Source organism: Nipponia nippon, unplaced genomic scaffold (genome assembly GCF_047370975.1).
Source record: "Nipponia nippon isolate SJK-2023a ecotype South Korea unplaced genomic scaffold, ASM4737097v1 scaffold_5, whole genome shotgun sequence".
Classification (NCBI taxonomy): Eukaryota; Metazoa; Chordata; class Aves; order Pelecaniformes; family Threskiornithidae; genus Nipponia; species Nipponia nippon.
The window spans coordinates 39,749,859-39,776,155 of record NW_028262369.1 but is presented as its reverse complement, the minus strand read 5'-3'; the positions used below and the strand labels follow the sequence as shown (position 1 = coordinate 39,776,155).

Here is a 26,297-nt window from a genome sequence, read left to right as displayed (position 1 = left end):
AAAGACATGGTAAGACTTTGAGTAAAATATTGTACCATTGGTGATATAATAACACCAGGTATAGTCTTCAGAGTTTGATCTAACAGGAAGAATCACCTGGACTGCAGATCAATAAGACTTTGAGAGAAATCTGAATTTTTAATGTCCAAAACTGGTTTAGATATAACTCAGAGTTTTGAGATAGCTTGAGAGTCTGATTCGGAACTCTGAAATTGCTTTCCTGTTTCCTTTTATTGAGGTATCCCTTAGCATGAGCATATACAGCCTTGGACTGTTCGTTAGGCCACTCATGAATCTCTGAGGCCGAACTGGAGATTTCCCTTTCCCCGGCTTCCCCTCCTCCAATGTATTGAAACAATAACGTAGCCGCTGTTGGCACTAGTTGTGTTATGTTGTGGTATGGAAGGGACGCTTACTCTTGTACCTGTATCAGGTTGAAGGAACCATCAGAACACTTCTTCAGACTGTGTGAACATCAGAAAGTTTTCATGAAGACAGGTTGAGCCAGAAAGTTTCTCTTTGCATCCCAAAGCCAAGAGGGCAGGAGTAGAAGGATATTTTGTATGTTGTTTTGGGGAAGCGAAGGATATTTGTTTCATTGTTCGTATGGTTCTTTTTTGTTTTGAGCAATGACGTGAAGACATGCGTGCCCCATCGGATTAGAGCTTGATGCATGTTTGGTCTTGCCTACCAGATATGTATTTTATTCTGTGTCCAAACTCATACTGTTTTCCTAAATGCCATGTTGATTTCTTCGTTTGTATTCCCTCACCCTCATTCATAACAAAAAAACAGGATGTCAGAAGTTACCTGGAAACCTTTCATGCCCTCCAATTCTCTGAATTTACAATCTGACTCCTGCCAATTCCATTCCCATCTACTTTCCCAAATTACAGACTGAAGAAAGAGAAATGCCACTCTCTATATAAATACAAATTCACCTGGCATTTTTAACGTTATATTGGCATGAGTCAATCTTGTTTGCATCTAGTTAAAGGAAACTTGTATGACTTCCGAAGCGCTCTGTTTTGTTAGAAGCTACATTTTGACAAATGGGAATGTGTACGATTAAATTTCAGTTCCTTTTGGGCTATCGTTCTGCTATAATTTCCACCGTTTCCATTCTTGATTGCATGATGGCAGATGTTCAAAGCACCCTGTCTCTTAGGGAGTAAAATTTTCTAGGTTTCTGTATCTAGTAAAGTCTTTGAATCATATGCTAAAGTATTTGAGACATTCCAGAGTCTTCAGCTGAAGAGGCTCCCTCCTTGCAGTGTTTACATTCAATATGAGAAAAATGTATGGATAGTTTGACAGGACTTTTGTTACTCAGCTATTTGTAGTAGTTCTTGTCTTATGGTTATGAAGGGTACATAGTACACCAGCAGATAGGCAAGCAGATGAATTTATGGGTGGAAGTTAGCAGACCTGTTGCTTGTGGGTTTGTGTTTTTTGGGTTTTGTTTTGGTTTTTTTGAGGGGTTTTGCAGGGAGGATTGTTTGAAATATTATCAAAGCTTCTGTACGTACATGATTGTGGCTAAGTGTCTTGCAAGTTCTTGAATGTAGGTATTTCTTACTAATGTTGGAACTCTAACTTGATTCCTTAAAGCAAAACTCAGGTGTGAATTTGAGGATTGGGTGTCGAATTTGTAAATCATGGGATGTTACTGAGTGACTTAAAAGGTGCAACAATTAGGACATAACTGAGGGAGTTTCATTTCCTTTCTTAAGAAGGGCTTCTTAGGAGGGGAGGTTAAATGGAAAATGCTGTGCTTCAGAGGGTCATTGTTTATTTGTTGAAAATTCTCAGACTGTTGTGTTGGAAACCTGGATTGCTATAATAATTATCCTGTGATTTGGTTAGGAGAGGGAATTTTCAGCTTTCCATATGGATTCTCAAACATGAAGTGTTTGACAGTTTATTGTCATTGTAAGCCTATCGTGGACTCATCTGGTATCAACTACTAAACCAAAGCTTTCATTGGTTATATTGATGCCTGCTTGGTTTTGATACCCATTTGCATGACATTTCATGTGTTCCATTTCAGCATAGTAGTAATCTTGCAGGAAAGCCTAAGGAAGATCTCTCTGACTGGATAACCTGCACTTAAATAGTCAGAATTCAGAGATTTGGAGGTGTTTTTTATAAACCAATAAGACAGTACGATGGTTAAGTACAGAATCTCAGCAGCCCCAAAAAGGAGAACAACAACATGTTTGTGCAATATGAGCAGGCTAGCCTCCAATTTTTCAGACTTTTGGTGTTTGTTGCCTTACTACAGTAAACATATAAAGTTGAGTTTTCAAATGAATGTGTGAATTCTAAGAAGCTTCCCTCCCTCCCTCCCCCCCTGCATTGTTTGAGGTAATTTTTATCATTCCTCTCTAATAATAAAGCTGAATTTACTGGAAACAAGCTCTGTCAGTTTGCTTTAGCTATATATATATGAGGTTGTAGCTTTGTGGTAAGCATTTGCATTTTAGAGCTTCCTATCTCTGGACCAGTTGTTTTGCTTAGAACAATTGTAATGCAAAACTGACTTTACAGCACTTTTGTTTTATTATTTTGAAAATAATTACGTGATATTTTTAATACCAGCCAGCAGAAACTGTATCCTCTGATAAATGGAGAGGTGATTTAGTATTTCACATCAAGGGCCATATGATAATTTATGGAAGACATTTTTTTGTGAGTGGCGTTTGGTTTCTTTAGGATTTCGAATTCTATTTGGATCTGTGTAACTAAAAATGTCAGTTCTTATTAACTTCTCAACTCTTTTCTACTTTTTTCAACAAGAAACCTGACCAAAGTCAAACAGATTCTATTTCCAGCGGCTTTTCTACTATAGTACCTAGTAGCTGTGATCAGACAGAGCCTTGGCAAATTGAAGATTAAAAAAAAAAATCTAATTATTATTTATCATCTGTAATTAATGAGTATCTATTGTAGGACCTTCAGTAAGGGAGAAGTGGGAAGGGATTTGTTGTTGAAGCCTGGAAACCATATCCAGCCTGTGAATCTCTGTAATGCAGCTGACTGGAAATAGCAGAATTCTTTCATAAAGTTGAAATCAGCTTTAGTGTTACTGTAAAACTAAGCCTGTTGTGATAACCTCTGAGTAGAGTAACAGTAGCTTCAGTGCAGCAACACTTCGACAGTACCTGTGATGCTGAGGCTGGAGAAAGGAGCGGGAGGACTGTAGAGCTAGCTCTGTTTTCTTAGAGACACCTGCACGTTCCCCCAAACCAGAGGAATTCTTGTGCAACTGTAAGCAGCTGACTTCCAGGCTGCTGGGCCTTCAGGGTGCTACTCTTATTTTTCAGCATGAAACTTGACCAAGGTCAGAACAGATGCTCCCTGTCCATAACTGTTATTTCCAAAAGCTCTTCTGCTTTCTGATTTCATATCAATCTCTGCTGCTTCTGTACCTTTTTCAGTTGTTATAGGAAGCACCTGGTTGACTACCACCTAGGTTAAATAACGTAGGACTGGTTAACCTTTAGGTCTGTGTGTATGTTCCATAGAGTGGCTTTTGCAAGCTAATAGAACTAGATAGGATAAGGTAGCCTGTCTTCTGTAATGTAACACTACAAAGTGAGCACAAGGCAGCATTTTTTGAGGAACAGAACAGCAATCTCTTAATGTGCCTGAAGTGTTTGTCTCACGAAGTTTTTTTGCTCACCATAACAGAAAAACCTGCACTGTGCGTCAAGCTATAATTGATTGTACAAGAGACTGACAGCTATGCAAATCCCTAATGTCAACAACGATCTGAGCCAGCAGGCAGTGCATGCTGAAGAAGAGAATTCCAGTAATCTGCTCCTGCCCTTATCTCTTGGGTAGAGCACTTTAGTTTACAGCCTGTTAGAAATATGTGATCAGTTCTCTGCTAGATTTATTACTTGAGCAAGACTCTTCAGAAACAGTTTCTTCCTCACGGTGTGCCAACTACTGGGTTTAGAAACTTATTCTTCCAAACCAAGCTGCAGAGCGTCCTTTATTTTTTGTCAAAATGTTCTTAAAACTTTGCTTTTTGTTAATGATTCTAAGTTGATGTCTGAATCTTCAGAAGATGTGAAGGAACAAGAAGGAGGAACTTTGTGGATAAAAATGGAGAATTGCTCAGGGCCTGCTCTTGCATGTGTGTCCAGATGGATTGTTGTTTGTTGTGACTTTTCACATGTATGAACGTTAATGTACACGTGTGCTTGATGTGCAGTTGGGAGCGACGTGACTGAATTATAATAAGGCTGCGTTTTGAGGTATTCGACTGCCTCAAAGGAAAGCAGAAGTGCAGTTCTAGATACCTGTGTTAGTCATACTATTTAACGTCCATTAAAGTGGGGGCTTTGATTGATATGCTATGATAAATCTTGGTTTTGTTTTTTCCAGAACCAAAAATGATAGCTGCAGGAAAATTTTCAAGTCTTCCAAGAAATGGCCCAGTGAACCACCAGTTCTCATTAGCTTCTTCCATGGACCTTTTGACCACTAAACCTTCACCAACTGAGCATCGCTCAGACTCCTTTCAAGACATCTCTATCCATGGCACTCTCCCCAGGAAGAAGAAGGGGACAATTCCTATTAGGTCTTGTGATATGTTTAGCCACATGGGAACACTGCCATACACCAGAACACACTGGCAGCAGCCACCTTGTGTGCAGGATGTTATAGAAGAGTACCCTCTGCAAAATGGGAAGAGCAACAAACTCCATACCAGGTACCTTGTAAAACCCTAACTTGCATATGTTTGTTGCATAGGAATTATTATGTATTTTTCTAGACCTCTAAATGTCCAGTTATAAGTGCAGCTGTTTATTATAACTCTGCATTCTAACAGAGGTTGAGTTTTCTCTCTAGTACTCAATTCAGGTCTTGATGGAAGAAGCCAGACAAAAACCAGTGTGAAACATGTGTGGGGTGGGGAGGGGGAGGAGTGAATCTGATTCATGGATTTCGGGAATTCTGAGAATTTCTTCTTTTTTGACTTACTGAATAGCTCAGGCTTCAAAGTAATTTTCCTTTTGCAATAAGATCAGTCAGTATGCGGGCTGTTAAATACTCATGCCTGTTTAAAATGTCCTATACTACTCTTTCTGTGGGATCTAGTGATTTGAATTTTTAGTCTTTTGACATCTGTGTAGTTTTTAAAAATAATTTTTAAGGACTAGGTCTTGCCTCTGAATGTTTAAAAAGTATAGCGCTGCATGTACTATTTCCCATGGAGGAAACTCTTAAAAGTCACTGAATTGCTTTGAAATGACCTTTTGCATTGTTCTAACAGAGCAGTTTTAACCAGGAAGTCAAACTGTTCAAACTTTGATTTGGTTTTGATTTGGATTCAATGCTTCTATGGATGGAGTGCAGAGGGAAAACAGAGAGCAGTGTTCCAGCTGCCTCCAACCTAGAGCTACACGTGAGCTGTTTTTCTTGAGGACTCAATGGAACCCAACATACACTGAGCTAATGGCAAATTATCCCTGTGTATTATTCTTGCCTGACTTCCTGGTTATAACATCCATGACTCTTGAGAAAAAATTATGCTTTCATAGCTAACGTTTCTTTTGGGAATCTGTTATCATCACTGATATTTCATTGCTTGCAAAAAAGTAATTAGTTTTGTAAATGTCCTTTTTTTGTTCTCGTATTGAGGTCTATAAAATGGGAAAAATTTTCCAGCTAACACAAGAAAAATTCAGTGTAATACAGTGGATCAGTTAAAGGCACAAAGATGAGAGAGTGTTACGTTGCTTGGGTGACAGCGTTACAGGTTGAGGAAAGACAACCAAATGACAACTTCTGAATTAGGATTTATAGTTTTGCTGTGTCCATCACTATAAGATTTTTTTGTTCTCAAATCTCGTGAGGGAAGACAGTTCTAATTATGTGGGGCTGTGTGTGTAGAGTGGTTTTTGTGTGCTTTTTGCTTGCGGCATACAGGATCAAGCTTTCTTCTCGCTTGAAAATAAGTCTTTCTTCTCTATCCCCCATTCACTTTGAAAGAAGAAAGGGCTTCAGTGTGTTTAGTATTCCTCTGTCACTGATCTCGGAGCTGTACCTGCTTATATGAACTGGCTTTTTAACATAATTTGCTTCTTTGATTTGCATACTTTTAGAGAACACAAGCAGCCAGTGCTGCTGCCATAAAAAGAACATGGTGGTATACACTGAAGTTTTATCTTATGTCTTCCTTCTCAAGAGCAGTTACTAAACATGATTTTCAAGAGATGTTTTGTTTTCTTGAGAGACCAAAGCCTCCATATTAAATATATTTATACTTGTAACTGATAACTTCCCTTGTCCTGTGAAGAACACTTTTGCACAAGCAATAAGAGTAAGAAGAAAATGCTTGAGAGGAAAATGTCAAGAAGTTCTGCCTGCTTAGAATTCAAACATGATGCTTTTGAAATACTAAGAGATTCAAAGGATGTTGTTAGTGCAGCCTGTTAATAGAATTTGCGTCTTTTGAGTCTTAGCAGCAAGTGCTGTTCCCTGTGTTTGATCTTCCAGTCGCTTTGCTAAAACACACACGGAATGCTATGGTAACAGCTTCTAACTTTAGCTTTCTACTAATTTTTACAATGGATCTTTATACGTTCTGCTCCCTGACCTGACAGCCCAGTTGTATTAGAGCAGAAGACACTACCAACTTGACAGTCAGCAAATATATAACTTCTTGAGTCTTCTCGGGATGACTCTGCACCTTTCCTTAGTACACGTAAAAGAAAATTGAGAGAGCAAGTCTGATTTTCCTGTGATAAGCATTCTGCCATATATGCTAAAGTATATATTCTAATGCTTAAACTCATGTTGAAATTAGTCGGGACTAACAGTATAGGGAAGTCCGTTTTACCTTTTCAGAGTTCTATCACAAAGCCTTGTAATATTTTTCTTTCAGTGTAGGACTTGTGAAATAATGTAACGTTAAATGGATATTCTCATTCAGGAGTAAAAGAGTCTTTCATTACTATAATGCTGTTTACAAAAATTAAAAGTGTGAACACACATTTTAATCAAACTTTCTCATGATGCATTTTTCAACCCAAGTGCTGTATTTGATGTCAGTAGACCAGAATTAATAGTCATTAGGATTACAGTGTTCATGTGCACATGGATCCGATTATACTGAACTGTGACTCAGGCATGTCATAGTTTAAGTTTGATTAATTCTAACATAAAAAACGTAACTATGATAACTTTTTCAATAATTCAAAATGAATAATGTAATCTTTAATATATAAATACACAATACATAATTTTGTGGGACAAAAAATAAGCCAAAGTGAGGAGAATATGAAAAAGATAATGAATTGTGTCACTTCCTAATGGAACTCCTCTGATTTCCAGAAACTCTTCTCCTGTCTTATATTATAGCTACCTAATTACGTTACTCTGCAGCCAAGATGAAGTGTATGTACAGTCATTTATTTGAAGGACTATATACTGTCAGAATTTTTACATCTGTATGACCAGAAATAGTATGTCTTTACGGAATTTCTAGTATGTTCTGGATTAACATGGAAAAATAAAATTCTGACATACAAAAGCACTCTTCTAATGTTACAGTAACTAATTCATGCAGTTTCAGGGGGGAAAAAAACAAGCAAACCAACAAAACACACATGAGATGAAGTCTCTTCAAACCTGATAGTCACTTCTGAAAACTTGGAGAAATTATTTTGTCAGCTTTCAATACAATAAGGTTATGTTCTCTTCTGTTTGGTTTGGGAATGTACACCTGCGCTAGTTAGTTCAAGGGGAGAAAATGTTTTTCTTGAGAAAGCCTATATCTGATTTTTAGTCTCTTGGAAATAATTAAATAGCCAAAGTTAGAAGCAGCTGAGCTCTTGAAAGTTCTTGAAAGTTAGTTTTATTGGCTAAAATAAGAATTCTCTCTTGAAAGTGAAGAACTTTCAAGTGAGAATTCTTATTTTAGCCTGTAAAACTGTAAAGCTGCTTGTGTGTAATATTCTTTATTACCTGATGTTGACAATTAAACCTAAATAAAGCACAATTGGCATTTCCCTTTGATACCAGGTCCATGGGTTATCTTTGTTTAATTAGCTTCACTTTATATTATGATACCTTTATTTAAAACAAACATTTTTTCAATGCATATATATTGCCAGAACCTGTAGTCTTTCTTTGGCCTTCCTCTTGTAGCTGCCATCAGGAAACCCAGAATTTCCAAGCTCTTTTTAATTATTAAAGTTTCACCCTTGTGTGGATGAAGAAGAGGGTCAGCCCAGACATCTTTCTTACTCTTCTTACTGAGGCAAAGAGTACCCGGCTGTATTTGCTATATCAAATGCTTCATTTCACTATGCTGATACTCATGGTCTTGTGCAGCTATCTTGACTAGTATCTCTCCCAGGAAAGTAGAATAATTCTTGTTTCTCTATTCTAGTGTTTTGGGAAGGGTAAGTGGTTCTTCCCCCCTGCCCCCAATACTTTCCTGGTTTTCATAGGCAATGCTAGCTCAATTATTTGCATAATTTTAAACTCTGTATAGGTCTTACAAGACATATTTCATTTCAAATAAATTAATATTGGAAATGTCAAACTCACTTCAGTTTTTCTGTGACCAAGCACATCACAAGGCTGTAGAAGATGAGGAAGATTTGTCATGTATCTACATTTGGGCAAAAATCAGAGAGGTGATAAGTCATAGCCTCAAGTTGTTAAAAGCACAAACTTGAACTTGCACTGAATTAACAGAAGAAATGGTGTCACTTGGAACTACCTGTGCGCTTGGATGATTACGGTTCTCCCTGACTGGCATTCCAGTTTAACAGACTTGTGGTATATTCATGCTTTTTCATTAATCCAGCCAAGTATCCCTCAGATAAACAAGACCTAAAAGCAATGCAGAACTAGCACTATCACAGCAAGTTTGAATGTAGTTATGAAGGCTGCTGTCAAAGACCAATCTCAACACTACATCATTTCAGTTGGATGTCAACAGTGCCCATGTAGTCTTGGGTTAAGGTAGTAGTTGCCTCTGTGAGTCTGGTACTGGCTCTGGTACAAACATGCTTAAATGTTTCTTCATTGTAGAGGGGCAAGGGATTTCTAGGGATTGTTAAGAGGATGGAATGGAGTAAAGATTTTTGCAAAGAATCTTTTGCAAGTATTCCAAAGCAAAACTAGATTCCAGTATTGATACTGCGCTCTCTGTTTCACGAGGCAGTGTGATTGCAAGAGATAGCAGAACAAGTAATTGCTTCCTGGATTGTCTGGCAGCTGACAGCTATACTATTCTGTGTTCCTAAACTTTGTAATAAAAAAATCTAACAAACAGTTTCATAAAAACTAGGAGTCTGATTCCAAAAGACATGTTTCTCATGCAAGGCTTATATCTTGATTGAATTTCAATAGGGCTCCATATATGCTGTCCATTATTGGTAAGTCAATCCACATGCCAGGGAAAGAAGAAGAAAAAGGAGCATAAGACACATTCTGAAGGTTTTCCCTCCAGTTGGGGTTTTAAGTTGAAATTAGTGCTTTTACAAGACACACAAAAATCCATTCCCTAGTCATGGGTGCTGCTGCATGTATTTTTCAGTACTTAGTATAGAATAAACATCAACAAAGACTTTTACCATGGTTAGGATATTCATAGCGTTTCTTCTTCAACTTAGACTTTTTAGTAAAGATACTTGACTGATAAAAGTATGTGTATGAGAAATTTTAGCATTTGATGGAAAGAAAGATGAGTTAATTTTGTCTTTGCCCTGTATGTGTAGCATGGGATTCTCTGAAGAGTAGAGCTTTGGATATTTTAGAAGAAACTATATGGTCACACATCTCCATTAAATCACTATCTTCCCTCTGCTGAGCCTTCCCCTAGGAAGTGTTGAAGCACACCATCTGCCAGAAATGATCGCTCTAAGTTTTCATGCTAATTAAAGCCTTCAGACAAAGTTGACATTAATTTACACTGGCTGTTTTCCATTATGCAGGATGTTTGTGAATACGTGCTGGTTTAATTCCTGTTTACTAGCTGTCTTTCCAGTAACCATTTCATCTGTTCACACTTGCAAAGAAGATTTTTTGTTCAAATTCCATTCTTTGTCTATACTGACATTTCAAAAATAGAGTCACTGATAAACAGTAGGGCTGTACTGTTGGAACTGGCTTGGAATCAAAATACGTTGTACATTTCTCTAAATTACGTATTATGCCCCGGATGCTTTGTTGTATCACTGTTCATGAGAGATTCTGACCTACCAGCTGGTCAGAATTAGATTTTCCCCTCCCCCTTTGTTTTTAAAGCTTTACTTTTAACTGTCCATATATTTAGAAGTGTAGAGTTGTAACTACAGAGCTTTAATTTTAATCTTTTCTCCTTTTCTCCTGTCTTGATTCTGTGTTTTCAAGCCCTGTAAATTCTTGGCTGTGTTGAAAGTCCTGAATGCAGCTGTAGCTGCAACACTACTTCTCTTTTTATTGATGTGGCTACAAACTATTCCTTTTTGTAGGTAGGTAAGGCATAACAGCTTCTTTTTACTCTACCAAAATCTCAGACATAAACTGTTCATATCCAGCATTTTTTTTAACATGATCTAGGCAAAATTAGGAAAAAAAAAGAAAAATTGAATCTGGTGGTTGTGGGGAGGGGCAGAGGGGCAGGTTGTGATTATAGCGTGGTTCTTTCACTGAGGAAATGGGCAAACCAGTAGCTCTAACATCTTCCAGTGCTCACTGAACCCTGTTGCAAAAGCTCAAAATGTGGCAAATGTCACGTAAACTAAAATGTATTTTATAGATTAACCCTAAGCATCTACATACAGACGCTAAGAATACACCTAGTTTCTGTAGTTCTGAAGGTATGATAGGTATATCCAAATGTATATTTAGCTAGACTTCAGACTCGTAGTTTGCGTACTGGTCAGCAGACTTTTTTTTTCCTCTTGTTTTTCTATGTCAGCTTTTTTCCCCATTATTTCAGATAAAGTGCTATTATCTAGCATTGGACTTTCTGTTGCTGCAGCAGAGTTATTCTAGAGTAGATTAGTTTATCTGGTCATTTAGGATGTTCTGTACTCTTCAACATTTCTGATCTTCAAGGCTCTGCATGTTTAGTTGGGTGAGACTTGCCTACTTGTCTCATCTTGTATAACTGTACAGGAAAAAAAAAAAAGTTCAATTTTAAACTTGACTAGTACCACTGACATTAATAGGGTAACTTCATCAGTATAAAGTTAAGCAGGATCACTGTCCTCTGCAGGACCTTCTCCTTGGAGGGCAGTACCTTTGGAAGTTAGCAAGGTGTTAGTCTTGAGGTATAAAGCCATTAATGACTGTAGTCTGGGTTCCTGAAACTTTTCCGTTCCTCTTAGTGGTATTATTACAATAGATGAGACCTCCTGAAGTCCTTGAATTGACAGTTGATTGATAAGGGAAAAGAGCTGGCAAGGCAGTACTTGGTGAGGAGCACACTCTTCAGGGATTTGCTTCTTCCTTGCTAGAATTTTGCAGCCTGTTTTGCTTCTCCAGATGCTGTAAATTCTGTTTTGCTTTGGGTTCTGAGAATGTGGTGGGTCAGGTATTTAGACGGCATTTATTTTGTTCTAGCCAGTGATTTTGAAAATGTTATTTGTTGGATAATTTTAGTTTGAATATGTGTTACTTTTTTCTATGAATACTGTGTGCTCACTTAGAGCATACAGTTAGGTGCACTTTGAAAATAAAAATAAAATTTTATCAAGTTACGATTTGAGTATGTCAAGTAAAATAAGTATTTTACATGTTTCCTGTGTGACAAAAAGTAAATAATACTGTTTGTTGGGTTTGTAGAATGCAGTGCGGTTCTTCAGGAATGAAAATATTTGTACGATTAGCAGGAAGAAGATCAATACCTTTGGTTCCCTTTAAATTTTAGGGTAAGGCGGGGAGGAAATTTTTATAAAACCACAGAATTTTTTATATAAAAATAGTTATGGGTTTGGTGTAATGCCTGAAACTTCCTCTTAGTATGAGTTTTGTTTTCCAAAAAACCTGAACCAGACTGTTTGTGAGTTTGCGGTTGTGTTTTTTAATAGGGGTAAGACAAGTATGGTGAATTTAGGGCTACTGAATGTCTCATTGACTTCTTCCATGAACACATAAATGGTTTTTCAAAAGAAAGGGTTCCTTAGATGTTGCCAAAGCTTCATGCTTTCTGTCCCAGAATTTCCCATTCTTTCTCTTGATCTGTCCTGTTCTCACATGCACCTGCAAATCTGACCTCTGCTGTCTCAGAGGTGGAGCAGAGCTACCCACTAAAGCTGGTAGATGTTTGTGGCAGAAGGAATGCTCTGTTGTATAAGCAGAGAATAGCTAATGTTCTCTGCTTGCATTCAGTATCAAATCCTCTTATCATTTAACTTTTGGGGGGTCGTTTCTGGTTTGTCTTGTCTGCTTTTCCTTTCCAGCCCCTCCATCCCTTGTTGGGGTCAGATTCTTCTGTCGTGAAGTTCTACTCAACACTGCACCCCTTTGTTCCCATTGATGCTCACTTCTGCTGTCTTTGCTTGCTTGACAGAGACCTGCAGAACCAAAGCTTCACTTCTTGCTTTTTATGGGGATTTTGGAAACCTGGCTACAGGTGACAATTATCAAATACCTGCACATGTGGGACCTTGGGGGGGTGGGGGGTAATGATGGGAATGGGACAAAATGTCTCAAAAAGAGAGACCAGTTCTCCAGTATTGGAGATTAATTAAACCCCAGTCCTTCAACTTCTGAGCAGAGGAAATGAAGTGCCATATGGGATGGGCACAGTTGTATCATTGTTTGAAATGAATTGTGGGATTGGGACCTTATTGTTAATGAATGACTTGCCAGGTAAACTTGGGCCCAAATTCATCAAAGCCCAACCAAAATGAGTGTATGTTTGTTTTTGGTTTTTGTTTTTTGGTTGTGGTTTTTTTTTTTAAACTTCCTGAAAACTTCTGTCTTTTCAGGCAGTTTCTTCTTTGCGCAGAGGACATTGTATGTAGTGGAAAGTTTCTTGAATTACCCTTCCATCATACCCAAAGTTTCTCTTCTAGTTCTGCTGTTTCCTGGTCTGTTTTGTGAAGATTTTGGAGAGCTCTATTCACTTGTACCAAGTACTCTATTGCTTCCTCAGCTTGCCTCCTGTCCACATGTGGTCATTCATTTTCCTTTCTGCCCCTTTTATGCTTTAAATAAAGATCCACTTTCCATGACTACTGCAGGGCTTAACAGCGGTATGGCTAGCAACCAACAGTCCTGCAGATAAATGTGAAAGTAACTCTTTTCAGTCCCTGTATGAAGACAGGTAGAAAGCACGTAGCAAAAAGGCAACTGCGATTTTAAAATACCTTTTTTCTCACCTGCACTTAGGTGCTTACTTCTAGTAAACGCTTTTCTTAATCAGGGCAGCAATCATTTTAGAGGCCTTCTTTTTAAAAACATGGTAAATCAGAAGAGATCATGACAATATTGTACTAGGACAACTGTCCTTATATTTTTAGATTATGAAAGACCATTTCTATATCAAAAGTTTTACCAACTACATATATGCTGCCAGGCACCCGTAATCTGTCACCTTCTGGGTGAAACTATCATTTGTAGCTGTACTTCTTCCTTTTAGCAAGAAGTGTTTGTTAGCAAAAGGTATCCTGCATTGCAGTTTCTCCCATGCTACAGTCTGATATGTATTTTTATGATAGGTTGCAAGATACCTGCTGGCCTCTGAAAGTATTACAGAAGCTGCAGTCAGTTCTTCACAACTCCTCTTCTTCCATACCCTTGTTATCCTTCTTAGTACCTTGGAACTGCTTTGTTACACTTCAGAATTTTTTGTTCTTAAAGGATTTTCAGGCTTTCTGTTCTGTAGCTGAAAAAAAGAGTAGAGCTAGTGGTTTTTTCATGTCTGTTCTGGTAATAAGATAATTTGACACTTCCACATTTGAAGAATTTCAACTACTGCTGCAGAAACAAGTTCACTTAGCACAGAAACATACAGACACATGAAATTAACATCAAGTGTCCCTAATGTTTGCTAACCAGCTCCAATAAAGGAACGGTACTTCTGTGCCCACTTTTTGCCACTTTTTTGTGCTAAGGTTGCGTGTTCTTGGAGTTGTGTTCTGAGCTTGTTACAGCTCACCGGTGCAAACTTGTCAAAATACAATCTTATTTTGATGATGGGAGGTGAGGAGGGGAGATGAGTGATCAACTGTAATACAGGATTATAAATTTCTGTTAGTTAGGAGGAAATCAGTGAAATTGAGTAGAATATCCCCAGTGTAGTTAAATGTCATATAGGGGGATGTATTCCTAATGCTCACGCGCAATATCCAAGGTAGAGAGGCATTTGATGTAATAAGCTGCTTAAACTGGGCTAAGGGAATAGACAGAGAGGACAGTTCTTCCTCCCACCATCATCTTATTCAGTACTAAAGCAAAGGATTAACTTTCCTATGCTTCAGTCCAAATACACGTTTCTGAAAGACATATAAGCCAAGTGACAACCATGCTTTGTGAATAAACTGTACCTAGATTGACATGAATTTCAGATGGATTGATGGAGTCTGTGGTTCTACTGAGCATTTGTCAGTCTTTTGGGAATGTGCGTATTCATTTTCCAAGGTTTAATTATTTTTGAACACTTAAAAATTTGCGGAGCTAGATTCTCAATAACTACAGCAACGAAAGCACTGACTGTAAAGAGTTGCCAGCTGAAGGTATAAGCTGACAGGCAGCAGCACATATATAGAAGAGTTCGTAGAAACGGTGACCATTTTGGGTAAGCAACAGTCTTGCCGCCCAACCACTACTTTCATGACATTGTAACAGTCTTGAGAATAGACGATCTAAGAAGGGCTTTGAAGAACAGAGTTTTGGCTCTGGGACTCCTAAATATTAAGGAAAATAACGGGAAAAAGGATGGGGGTGCCTACTCTGAGCTTTTGAACAGGTTGTAGAGACCAGTACTGTATGTGGTGCAGAAGCAGAAATTGATTTGGGAAAGGTGGAAAAAATGGGGTAGATTTTCTGCTATGATAGGTAAAATGGAGCAAGCGGGGAGGTGCAGAAGATTGAAGTGGTGAAAGTAAATGGCTGTAACATTATCTCTGCAGGGGCATTCTGAACAAATATGAATGAATTGAGATTTCATTTACTGCAGAGAAAAGTACATTGTGTCTTTTCTTGAGTTTTGGTTACTGAAGAGACCCTGCTGTTCTTGTGTGAACTGCAGGTCATTACGCAGTTAGTCATAGCAGTTTGCACTTGTTTCCACTGGTGTTTGAATGAGTCATGGCCATGGTGGTGTGCAGCTGTAGACAGAAAGGTGGAATGGCCTTAGGAATGTAGTAGGAGTGTGTGTGTGAAGCAGAAGGTGCTGGAGGATAAAATCACTGGATCTTTTACTCTAGTTTACAGTACAAATAACATCAGTCTGCAGTACATGTACTTAAACACAGTATGTCTAGCATGCTCAAACTTGCACCTTCATACTTAAGTAGTAGTGTGTTTCTTAAATCTACATAGATGGAGAGATTTCAAAGACACAAACTGAAGAAGGCATTTGATCCCATCTTGTCTCTTTATAGCAGTTATGTCTGTGTAAGCAACTATGCAACAGCTTGGTACATTTTCAGTTTCTCAAGCTCCCTTTGAGCCTCTGTTGTCTTCACTCTGATTTGGCATTGGCACTACTGAGAAGATTGCTCTTCTCGGGATCACTCTTTCAACGTAATAGAAAGGAGATGGTTTTGAAAATGTCCCCAACAAAGGTGACTTTAAAATAAACAAACAAATGTACTTTCATACATGAAGTACTGGCAATGTGTCCTAATGTTTTTCCCATAAGTACATTTATGAAAGTGTGGAGTAGCACAAAGCTGCTTCAGGGCCATTCAGCAGTTTCCATCACTGTAAGAATATCTACATGATAGTTGAATGACGGTGAGGATTTGGGCATCTCTGATAATACTGTTGTACCTACGCTTAAATTTTGTTAAAGCTATCACAACTAATTTATAGTTGTGACTGATATGTCTGTGAGGATGCCAAAGGCTTGGAGAAAGCAGATGCTTAATATGGCTTAGTCCATCAAGGTCTGTATGTTGCAGGATTCTTTACGGCAGCAATGATGAGAGGAGATAACGTACAATTGTTAGTAGAAAGATGGAGGTTTTCATAGAATCAACAGCTAAAGATTACAGGGTATCTGCTTAAAGGTTCTTTATTGAAGCAGTGCTATAGAGAGCTATTAGGCAAACCTCAGAGTCTGAAAAAAAAAAAGACTGTTTCTAAGTTACTGAGATTCTGGCTATTCTCCTGCACCCACTGAAGCAAATAATTTGTGTTGGGGTTGAACTCTGGGATTCGGCTTTTCAGTTGTGGCATTGATTATAAGTACATAACAATTAAATATTTTTAGAAGTGTGACTAGTTACTCAGATGTCAATGTTTTCTTTACCCCATTTTCATATTTGGTTGCTCATTGTCTTTACCCGATTTTCTTATTTGGTTGCTCATTGTCTTCAAATCAATGCAGGATTTGAAGTTGGCAGTATGGCAGTATTTAGTTTGTCATACCAGAAGTATGATTCAAGTTGCTTATAGGAATTTTTTTTCTTCCTTTTAGCTGATGACTACTGATGTTGACAACTTCAAAAGGCATTTTTTTAAATTCTTCCCACACATTTGGCTGTCATTTAGAGGTGTTGGGATGTGGAAGAATAGCATCCAATAACATCTGAATTCCATTCACTTCTCTCATCTCAGTCAGCTTTAGCTGTATCTTGAAGGAGTCTACATATAACACTAATCCCTGTTTTCTGAGAAGTTACATTGGTTCTCACAGTGTTCAAAGGTATGAGTACTTGCTCATAGGCAGTGATTTCCAACCAGTATGACACCAAGCTCTTCATTGCTGCAACAGATTTTGTTTTGGGGGAAGAAGAGGGAAGCAAAGGAGCAGCTCCACATTTTCTGTTGCCTTGTCTACTTCATCTTTTTGTAGGGTTGCTGGAGCTCCATGCCTGACTTTCAAGCTCTGTGTATTTTCTTGACAATATCGGTAAGAAACCCATACATGCAAAAAACCCCATAATTCTAATAAGAATTTCCAGCTGGACTGGAAAGAAATTGAGATAGTTTCCAAGGACTAGTAGGGAGAGATTAAAGGGTTATATGTCTGCAAGATCAGCCAGCAGGGAGGAAGGTGTTGTCAGATGTCAGTAAGGATGCTCTAGAAAGAATGTGTTTCTGGCTAGGACAGCCTCAGAATGGTGAAGGTTAAGATAGATTGTGATGACTAACTGCTTTCTTTTAGTGGTTAATTATTACTGCAGGACTGTTTATGCTACTACAGTTTCCACACAGACCTTGTGCATGTGGAGGAAGGTCAAGAGAGGACTTAGACTACTCAGGAGAATGGCTTAATTACATGTATCAAGTCAGACACTTTTTTTTTTTCTTCTTTTTCCTTCTTCTTTTTTTTTCCTATGAGCAAAAAAATGCTGGAAAGGGATTTTGTTTTGTCATGAAATGTGGTGATAGAGTCTGACAGCAATGTGAGTATTCAAAATGGATGTGGGAGTGTGTTTGCATCCCTTTCTTAAATTCTTCTCTGTGACAGAATGGGTATGAAAAGAGCATGAAGTCAATACTGTGTGTCCTACTGCAGCCCTGACCCAACACCTTACCTAGAGGTGTTCTGAAAACTTCTCTATTCCAGGTGACATCTTTCTGCATTAAATGTGCTTTTTTTTATCTGAATGAAAGTAGGGCTTGTGTGATTATTAGGAAGCCAAAATGTGTAATAAAACCCAATCTGTGAACCCTCAGTTTACACAGTAATGGTTGACTTATATGCAGACTCTAATACATGCCTATTGTTGGTAAACAGATGCAAATGAATACAGCTGTAAAGTCAAGCTTATTATGCAGATAAACATTAGCATTACTTGAAATGTAGTAAAATCTGATGAAAGATGAAGAACTTAGTATTATTGAAACAAACCTTCATTTGAATTGGTTTGAGAGATGGCAGAGCCTGCAATTACCTTTCACCTGATCTGGTAGTTATCTGAAAGTATTATTTTTTTCTGCAGATCATCTGATACAAGAAGTGAGATTGTGGGTTCACCATTTTTTTTTAAGATTCCTTGAGGAAGGAAAAGAAGTGCTTTGTATTTTTCTTAGGTTCCTGACAGCTCCTTTGCTGGGAGCATATGGCATAAAGGAGCACATCATCATTGCTAACAGAGCGCTGAGATTCAGGAGTTAGTTTTGTGATCTAGTTATTTGGTTAGTTCCTAGTTATTTGGGCTAACCACTTAACCTGTTTTTCTGCATATAATATGGCAGTATTATGGTGGAATCGAATGACAGGAAAATGCAGTAGTTAATCTTCACTGTTAGTTACTGCACATCAATGAAAGTTACCATTCCTTGAAAATAACTTCCAAAAATTTGCACAAAGATGAAGACTTAAACAACAAGGGAAGATGGGGAGAGAGGGGTCGATCTGGTAGGAGAAAGATCTCTGAGGTGAATAGGGCTACAGCATAAACATCTTGTATGTATAACCTGTGCTTGTGGCGAATTGCAGGGTTTCCTACATTTGTTGTGTAACAGCCTACCAGATTAAATATTATAGTACTTGTGAAGAGATTTTTTTTACACTATCCATTTCCTAAAGGCAAAATTTTCAAAGCACTTCTGTCATGTGGATGATGAAGGAAATGTAGGTCACTTCTTTCCCTCTCTCTTCTGGTTTTCCTGCTTTACGTAGCTGTAAATAGACTCTTTTGTCTTAAAGCTTTTCTGCCTCTTTCGTTTTGCTTTGGCTTGATCTGTCCTAAAGATCTTTTGTCTTGTACCTGAGGGTGGGAACAGTGGAGTCCGTAGCAAGGCTAGTCTGCAGGAGAGGAGTTTGTAAATGCAGACGATAACAAAATGTGCTCACTGCCAAAGTAAGCAAGTAAAGTAGTTGTTAGCCTTATTGCTCAGGTTTGTTCTTTTGGAGTGTGTTGCATATGCAGTGGTGGTAGACCCTTTGTCCTGAAAGATTCCACAGGCAAGTGAAGAACTAAATTGCAGACTTTTTCAGCACATTTGGCGCTGGCGCAGCTTCCAGCAGTTCATTTGAATGCGAGGAGAGTTCAGCCATGCTTAATGGCTTTGCTGAACTGATTAAGAATCAGATTATTTTCCCGGTCAAATTGCCAAGTGTTGAGGAAGAAAACTTTTTTTCTGTTCAGAAACTTCCTTTTTCTTTTTCCTCTGTGCTTCACCCCTGTTTTCTCTGATATGCTTGTATATATTTTATGTGCATGCAGTTACCAAGCTGCCCCTTCTTTGTATATTGGCTAGGAAAAAGTTTCAAATGGTCCAAATTCTGTTTCCATTGAATTTGGCAGCATTGTTGTTGTTATTTTTTTAACCTAAGCTAGAAATGGAACTTGACCCTTGATAAATATTGTGATATGTGAAACAGTAGCGCATGATACAGCCTGAACAGCTGAGCACCATTATTTACGGGCAGGGCTAAGAAGTGAGAGGGCTCTGTTTTGCCTCTGTATAGGTATTCTGGATTAAAAGCTGTTAGGGAACCAGACTAAAAACTGAGTATAAAATAATAACTTAGTTTCAGGTAATATGCAGTTACATTCAAAACAACACAGGGAATTTAGAGAGTGTATTCTGGGTTGGTTGATTCCAGTGTAACCCAATTTCTACATATCTGAAGCTGCTTATTAGGTTTCCAGTGTTACATCACCATAACAACTTCCACCAAACAGGGTGCCGTTTCTAAATTTATGGGGCATATGTTGTCCGTGTGGCAAACTTGATTGCAATAGCAAGCTCCTGATCCCTCTGTAAGTTTGCAAGGTTTTCATTGTGCTTGTTACATGTTGGTATGTAGGCAGCACCATGTATGTCATCCCAGGTTCTGTAGAAAGCATCCAGTTGTGTACGGCAAACTCTGTTAGCCTGCTAGTTCTCAAACAAAAACAAATATACAAAAACCTTTGAAAATATATGTTTATTTTTATTTCTATTTATAGAAAGAGTTGTAATTGATCACAGGGCTCTTCAGTTAGGCTTCTGTGCCCTTTGCTGTCTGTATGTGTAGAAAACCTGCAAAGACATCTTTTCTTTTTAAAATAGGGTAATGACTTGATTATCTGGCTTTCAAATAATTGTAATGTTGAAATTATGATAATTTTGAGAACTTTTTAAAAGAGTGCAAGAACCATATTTATTTTTCCAAATGTAAAATAAAACATTCTACTATTGCAAATCTATGAATTCTTTGCTTTGTTTATACAAAAAGTGAATGTTCTACTTTCTGTTTTCTTGTGTTAGCAATGCCCTCTCAATGCTATCAAGTAGCAGTAGCTTAAAAGGGAAACCATACAAGCAAAGAAATAAATTTAGAAGCCGTTGGGAGAGCTCTCTTTTAAATTTATTTCAAATGTTTTATGTGGTATATAAGTATTTTCAGCCATCTGTTGAAATTTCAAGATTGTTTTTGCTTTGCTTAAAACTGTATAATTAACTTTTTTCCCCAAATTGATTACTAGTGGCTCCACTACCTGACCTTCTAGAAGAAATCAGTGTTTTACATATTTGTTAAAAGTTAGATAGCATAGGCCATCTAGCTATAACGCAGTTTTTAACGAGGATTTTAACACGACCTAGTAGCCTATTGCTCAGATGAATGCATGTTTTCAGTATGAGATTATATTTGGACTCACCATTTGTTTTTTTGTTTGTTTTTGTGTCCTTTCTTCCTCCCTCTGTGCTCCGTTTTCTTACAGAGATCAGAATGTTCTGGATCCTGCTTTGGAATATGTTAAGGTAAGGTACCATTTCTTACCCTCAAATGTTTTATTCAGTATATAACCAGCACTGCCAGAGCATTTCCAGTCATTTGTAGTTAAATAGTGCTTCTGTCTATCTTTTGCTACAGAAAAACTAATTTTATATGTCAGACTATTTTCTGCATGCTTCAGTGAAATACTTGTGGGCATTGTGCTCTGGGGGTGGGTTGCATTTTTATATTGGGGCCTCTTTTCAGTTACGTGGTGACTACCTATGATCTTGCCTTTGTTAACATACTAAAAGAATCCATATTTCTTGCTTACGGATTTCTGGGGTAGTAAAGGAACACATCTGAAATGATCATAAAAATGTCAGATTTAGGTTTATGCTTTTAGCAATATATTTACTAACATTACAGGTAAAAATTCACTTCTGGTCCAAAAAGTAACTGGAATCCTGGCAAAATTCTAAGTTCTATTTTCCTTTTGTATAAGATCAGAGTGCTAAAAAATATATATGAATGTGTATTTTGTTAGAGTAAATAAAAAATACTCTGGAGCGTTCATAAATTTTATTCAGAAATCAGTCCTGCATTGTCAATATAGAAACTTTGGAAGAAACCTTAGGGATGTGATTCTGTACTGAGAGTCTCTTGCAGTGCTGTAATTTCCACTGAATTAGTACCTTTCAACATGTTTCATTTAAGTGAATATCATTTCTCAGAACCTTGAAAGAATCTGGCTTCTATGTCATGTCTCTCAACAATGGGCTTCTCTAATGGTTGGGCTTTGTTCCCTGTCTTTTAGAAGACCATAATCTTCTGAAAAGTGTCTGATAAACACAGGTTATCCTTGAACATAGGATATTTCTGTAGCTATTCATGTGGACAGCCTGAATTTCTCAGACACCTGAATTTCTGCTTCAGGTTAGAGTTCAGGTGAGGAAGAGACTGAGGAGAGCCAGTCAGCTGGGTTCTGCTGCTAGAGTTCTCTCTGTGGTTGTTCATAGTTGAGGTAAACGGAGAGGTGCCCAGGTTAGGGTTCAGGTTGATCAAAGAAGTAAACTAGGAGAATGTAATGCAGTGTTGAGAGGGGACTGCCAAAGGCAAGTGCTGAGAATTTATTTGCCTGAAAGTGCGGAGGGGTCCTCTGCTGGACTTTCTGCCTAGGGTTGGGGTGGAGGTAGGAACTGAGGTTTGGAAGAAGAGAAGGAGAAGAGCAGAACATGAAGGTCCGTGGAAAATGGGCTGCCAAAGGACTCTTAGGACTGCTGCTGGAATTCCACTCTGAACAGTTAGCTCAGTGTTGCAAGGTCCCTGGCCTCAATCCCAGCCTAAAGTTGGGATATGATAAAGTAGCAGAGGCAGAGAACGCCAAGAGCCTTCTGAAGAGTACTGTAGAAGAGGGGATGCCAAAGGCAACAAAGTGGTGGACATGTTAATTGCTCTGTTTAGTTTACTGTGTATCTTGCACTGTGCTGTACAGAGTACGTTGTTACAGTTTTAATAATATGGCCAAGTAGAAGGCAGAGGTTTCATGTGCCAATTCATCAATATGTGTGTCTTGTCTTGTTGCAGCAAGTTCTGTATTATAAATGTGGTTTCTGATCTTTTCAACTTTTCTAGTAGAAGCTTGTCTTGGACTCTTGTCAATAGCAATGGTGCAAGCTTAGTTATTAAAACTTTGATGTTGGAGAGGAAAGCCTGGGGAAAAGAGACTTTGAGGGAGAATACAAGGGTTACCATCCCCTTCTTTTCTCCTCCCTCTTTCAGTTTTTCCTGTCTATATCCCTGCCTTTAGTGAACTGCGAGTTTGGTCCCCAGTTCAATGGTATTATAATAGGAATTCTGGACAAGAAATCTTAAACTACAACTTTGAAAAATATGCAGAAATTGCTTTCTAACAAATATAGCCCCCCAAAACATTTTTTGGCTGTAAAAGTCCATGTTACTAACAAAACTGACTCCAGAAATACATTCTTACTCAAAAAATGATCATTAATGCCAAATAAAGGAGGACTCTCATCAGTAATTTGTTATCAGTTTACTATGACTGCAAAAGATTTGCCTAAATTCATAACAACAGGATCTTGGAACCCCCTTTGTTGGCTTAAGTTTCAGCAGGTATATGTTCATTGTCTTGCATAACTTACCTTATGGTAACTATTATATTAATGTTTATAAATTTTCCAGCTCCTTGAATAAATTATGATGGCAGTGTTAAGTCAGGTATAAACTGCAGAACACTGACCTACTCAAGTTACAAAGCTGAAAGAATAGATTTCCGTAGCATCTCACTACGCTTGTACCAACATTGCCATTTGCACAAGTCTATTTGACATATAATGTGTGCATTTTTAGTTTGAGCAAGCAGGGTTGGTGCCAGTTGGGTAGGCTTTGACAGATGTTGCTTAAGTGGTGAAAAAAATACCTTTAAATGAAGAAGAGATAGTAAGAGAAGAGGGAGACAACAACAAGAGCACTTTTGGGAATCCTATTTTGCTGATTCAGGATACCAAAGTTCTGAGAGACAGATTCTATTTCTGATGCACGTGAAAATGTAGTTAGTATTGTCTCTAGGGAGAGAAGTGTTGATTGACTGAAAACACATATAAACTTGAGTATTAAGCATGTATGATGTATCAAGCGTATACCAAAGCTAAGACTAGAACAAGCTAATTGTACACAAAGTCTTGATACTGATTCTTGTTTCTCTCATCTTGCTGTTCAGACTGTAAAGAGAAGAGAGACTTTGGATTTATTTGCCTTGTGAAAAACTGCATTAGTACATGGCACGAATTTAAGTTGCATTAGGGTAGTCTGGCTGCTGGTGATTTTACCCAAGAGTTACAGTCCCAAGCAAAGCGTACTATGTCAGGGCCCTGAGGGCACTAATTGGCCTTAAGTGTCCTCACCAGCCTCACTTAGGACCTCTACCCACACCCACTGAGCAAGGGCTCCATTTAAGCTCAGACTGGGGCCTTCAGGCCCTGCCTGAGCTGTGTCTTAGGTGTGCCTGCCCTTAGCCCTGTTCCTGAAGTGCTATGTGGGAAGCCCTGGATGGACCTTGGACCTGGCCTGTTACCCTGGTCTTGCCTGAGGCTCACCCATGCTGTGATAGGACCTGTTGGTGTCATCGCCCTGCTGAGCTTGCTTGCATCTCGGTGCTGTGGGACTGCACCTTGTTGGTGAGCGCGTTGCCCACCCTGTGCTCCCAGACCACCTTCCCTTAGGAAGCAGCCCCACTCTTGCTGCTCCCTGACGTGCTAATTGTAGCCGGCTGTTTTGAAAGATCCAATATGATCAAATATGTGCCATCCTCATAACTGATCCACTTTATCAGGCTGCACAGGCATACCTAGTCTCCTTCAACTCCAAGACAAGCAGCTAGTTTTAAACTAGCTAGATTTAAAAAGTAATTCTGAAAAGGGAAGCTGGGCACAGAGCTGATCCTGCAGCTTCACAGTTGCAAATTAGCAGTGTTTCTGCAGTGATGCAAACATGCTACGTAAGTGTCGTGTGAGTCCCATAAGATAGATAATTAATACTTGTTCAGGATGCGCTCCTGCTGGGGAGTGATCAGCATCTCTTCAGAACTGGACTCTATTGTAAATAGAAGGTGGAGAATTCATTTGGGTATGAGGAAAAGTAACACGGTTATTTTTTTGATTCAGTGTGCTCTGTTTCACAGTGAGAAGAATATCACAGTGTTTATTGTGGCAGTAGTGACTACAAGCAGGCATTGCTGTATAGGGCAGAGAGACTGATGGTAAACTTAGAAGCTGACTGTATCAATTTGCTTTTTACACAAACCGTTCCTTGCTAGAATCTCGTGACTAAACGTAATATAAATAATTCCTTGTATTTAGACATACTGTGGACAGAGTAAAGGCAAAATAAATTGTTTTTTCTCATGTTTTATTCTGTTCAACATACAAGACAGAAAGCATTGATTATAAAATTAATCCTCTGAAGGCTTTTTTAGAGAATGCTCTGTATAGATGTACTATGGTTTCTAATACTTGAATCTAAATTACAGCTCACAAACGGCAGTTTCCTGCATCTTGAATATTGATGTATTAGTTCATTCAGTATATAAAGAGAGCTAATTATGCAAAAGGAAGTTCTAAGGAAAAAAGAAAAAAAGTACTGATTTACTGGAGTCTGAGTACTGAAGTGTCCGTATGGCTTCAACCCTTCCTTTGTCTTCACAGCGTTGCTGAAACCATGGTCACAGTTAAATGGCTCTTTCAAAAACCCTTTTATGGTAGAAGAGAAAACAGGCCAGACTGCTTTGAGTCAGGCTGCTTACCAAGTCGTGAAAGAGATTTACAGACACAATAGCACATTGTACATTCTGTGAGATTTTTACAAGTTTTATGAGCCAAATAATAGATCCATTGGTAGTCTCAGCAGGTTCTTCCCACACCCTGAGTCTGCACATCCACAGAACAGACTCCCGCAGGGGAGAAAGGATCAAGTGCTGGCAGCTTTGAGTGTGTCAGAGAACTTCTTGTGAGTCATTTTGATCAAATTCATGTGAACTCAAGATAGCTTTCTGTCCCATTCCTATTCACTATAAATACTTTAGGATTTTTTAATAGAAGTCTGTGCTGTAATCATTAAGGCTATATCAGGGCGGAAAGAAAGAAGAACAGATTTCTCCTCCTTTCATGGAAACCTTTTGAGCGTTTCCTGTGGAAATAGTGCTAATAATTGGAGAAATACTTTAATCGGTGATGAGTTGATGAGTATTATTGTGGCCTGCGGTTTTGGAGCTGTATTTTGATACATTAGCGGAAAAATTACAAAATTTATGACTGATTGTCTGCTCAGCATGGTCATGAGGGAGGTTTATATTTAGATTCAGACTTGAAAAAACTATCACTGGTCTAAGGAAGTCACAGCTGCAGAAAAAATCTGTTCCCTCGTGAAGTTCTACTGAAGGATTCTTGTTTGTCTCAGCCCCATAGTGTTAATTTTTTCCCTATTTTTACTCCTCCTTGATTTTGTTAGAAAGCAAACTGTCACAGAAATTATTGTCATTTATGGTGGCTTTAGTGAGTGCAACTGAAAAGAAAATTTTGATAACATTCCAATGTCTTGGTCGTTATCTGTAGTTTTGCAAGATAGGACAGTATTTTGTGGGTTTAATTCAACTTCAGGGAACTTTGCTCAGGTGATGAGGTTTATTGATGCACAGTTTGTATAGTTAATTGCACAAATTCATAATATTGTGGATGCCAATCACATATATGTGTGGGTGTTTGTCTCTTATCATTCTAATGGCTGTGCCAAGAAGATAACGTGGTAAGAAGACTATCAAAAGCAAAGTTTCTATGCATGTATGAATGTTATGGAAAGTTTAGGAAAAAATCTGTGTCAGCATGACAAGTAGTCACAGTTTGGGGAAGAATTCTTCCTGATGACATTGAAATTTCATTACAAGGAGCCTTTTTTAGACATGGAAATATATTAGAGACATCCCCACCCCACTGGC

General features: G+C 38.3%; 1 protein-coding gene across 4 annotated transcripts in view; it reads left to right on the top strand.

Moving 5' to 3' along the window:
• BCAR3 (BCAR3 adaptor protein, NSP family member) overlaps positions 1–26,297 on the top strand; it is a 113,124-nt gene that overhangs the window by 54,448 nt on the left and 32,379 nt on the right. For all 4 annotated transcript variants that reach the window (XM_087730511.1, XM_087730512.1, XM_009468262.2 and 1 more), the window contains 2 exons: positions 4,396–4,723; positions 20,796–20,835. In XM_087730511.1, the coding sequence (XP_087586637.1) occupies positions 4,404–4,723; positions 20,796–20,835 (360 nt within the window). In that variant the 5' untranslated portion in view covers positions 4,396–4,403. The remainder of the gene's footprint in view (positions 1–4,395; positions 4,724–20,795; positions 20,836–26,297) is intronic.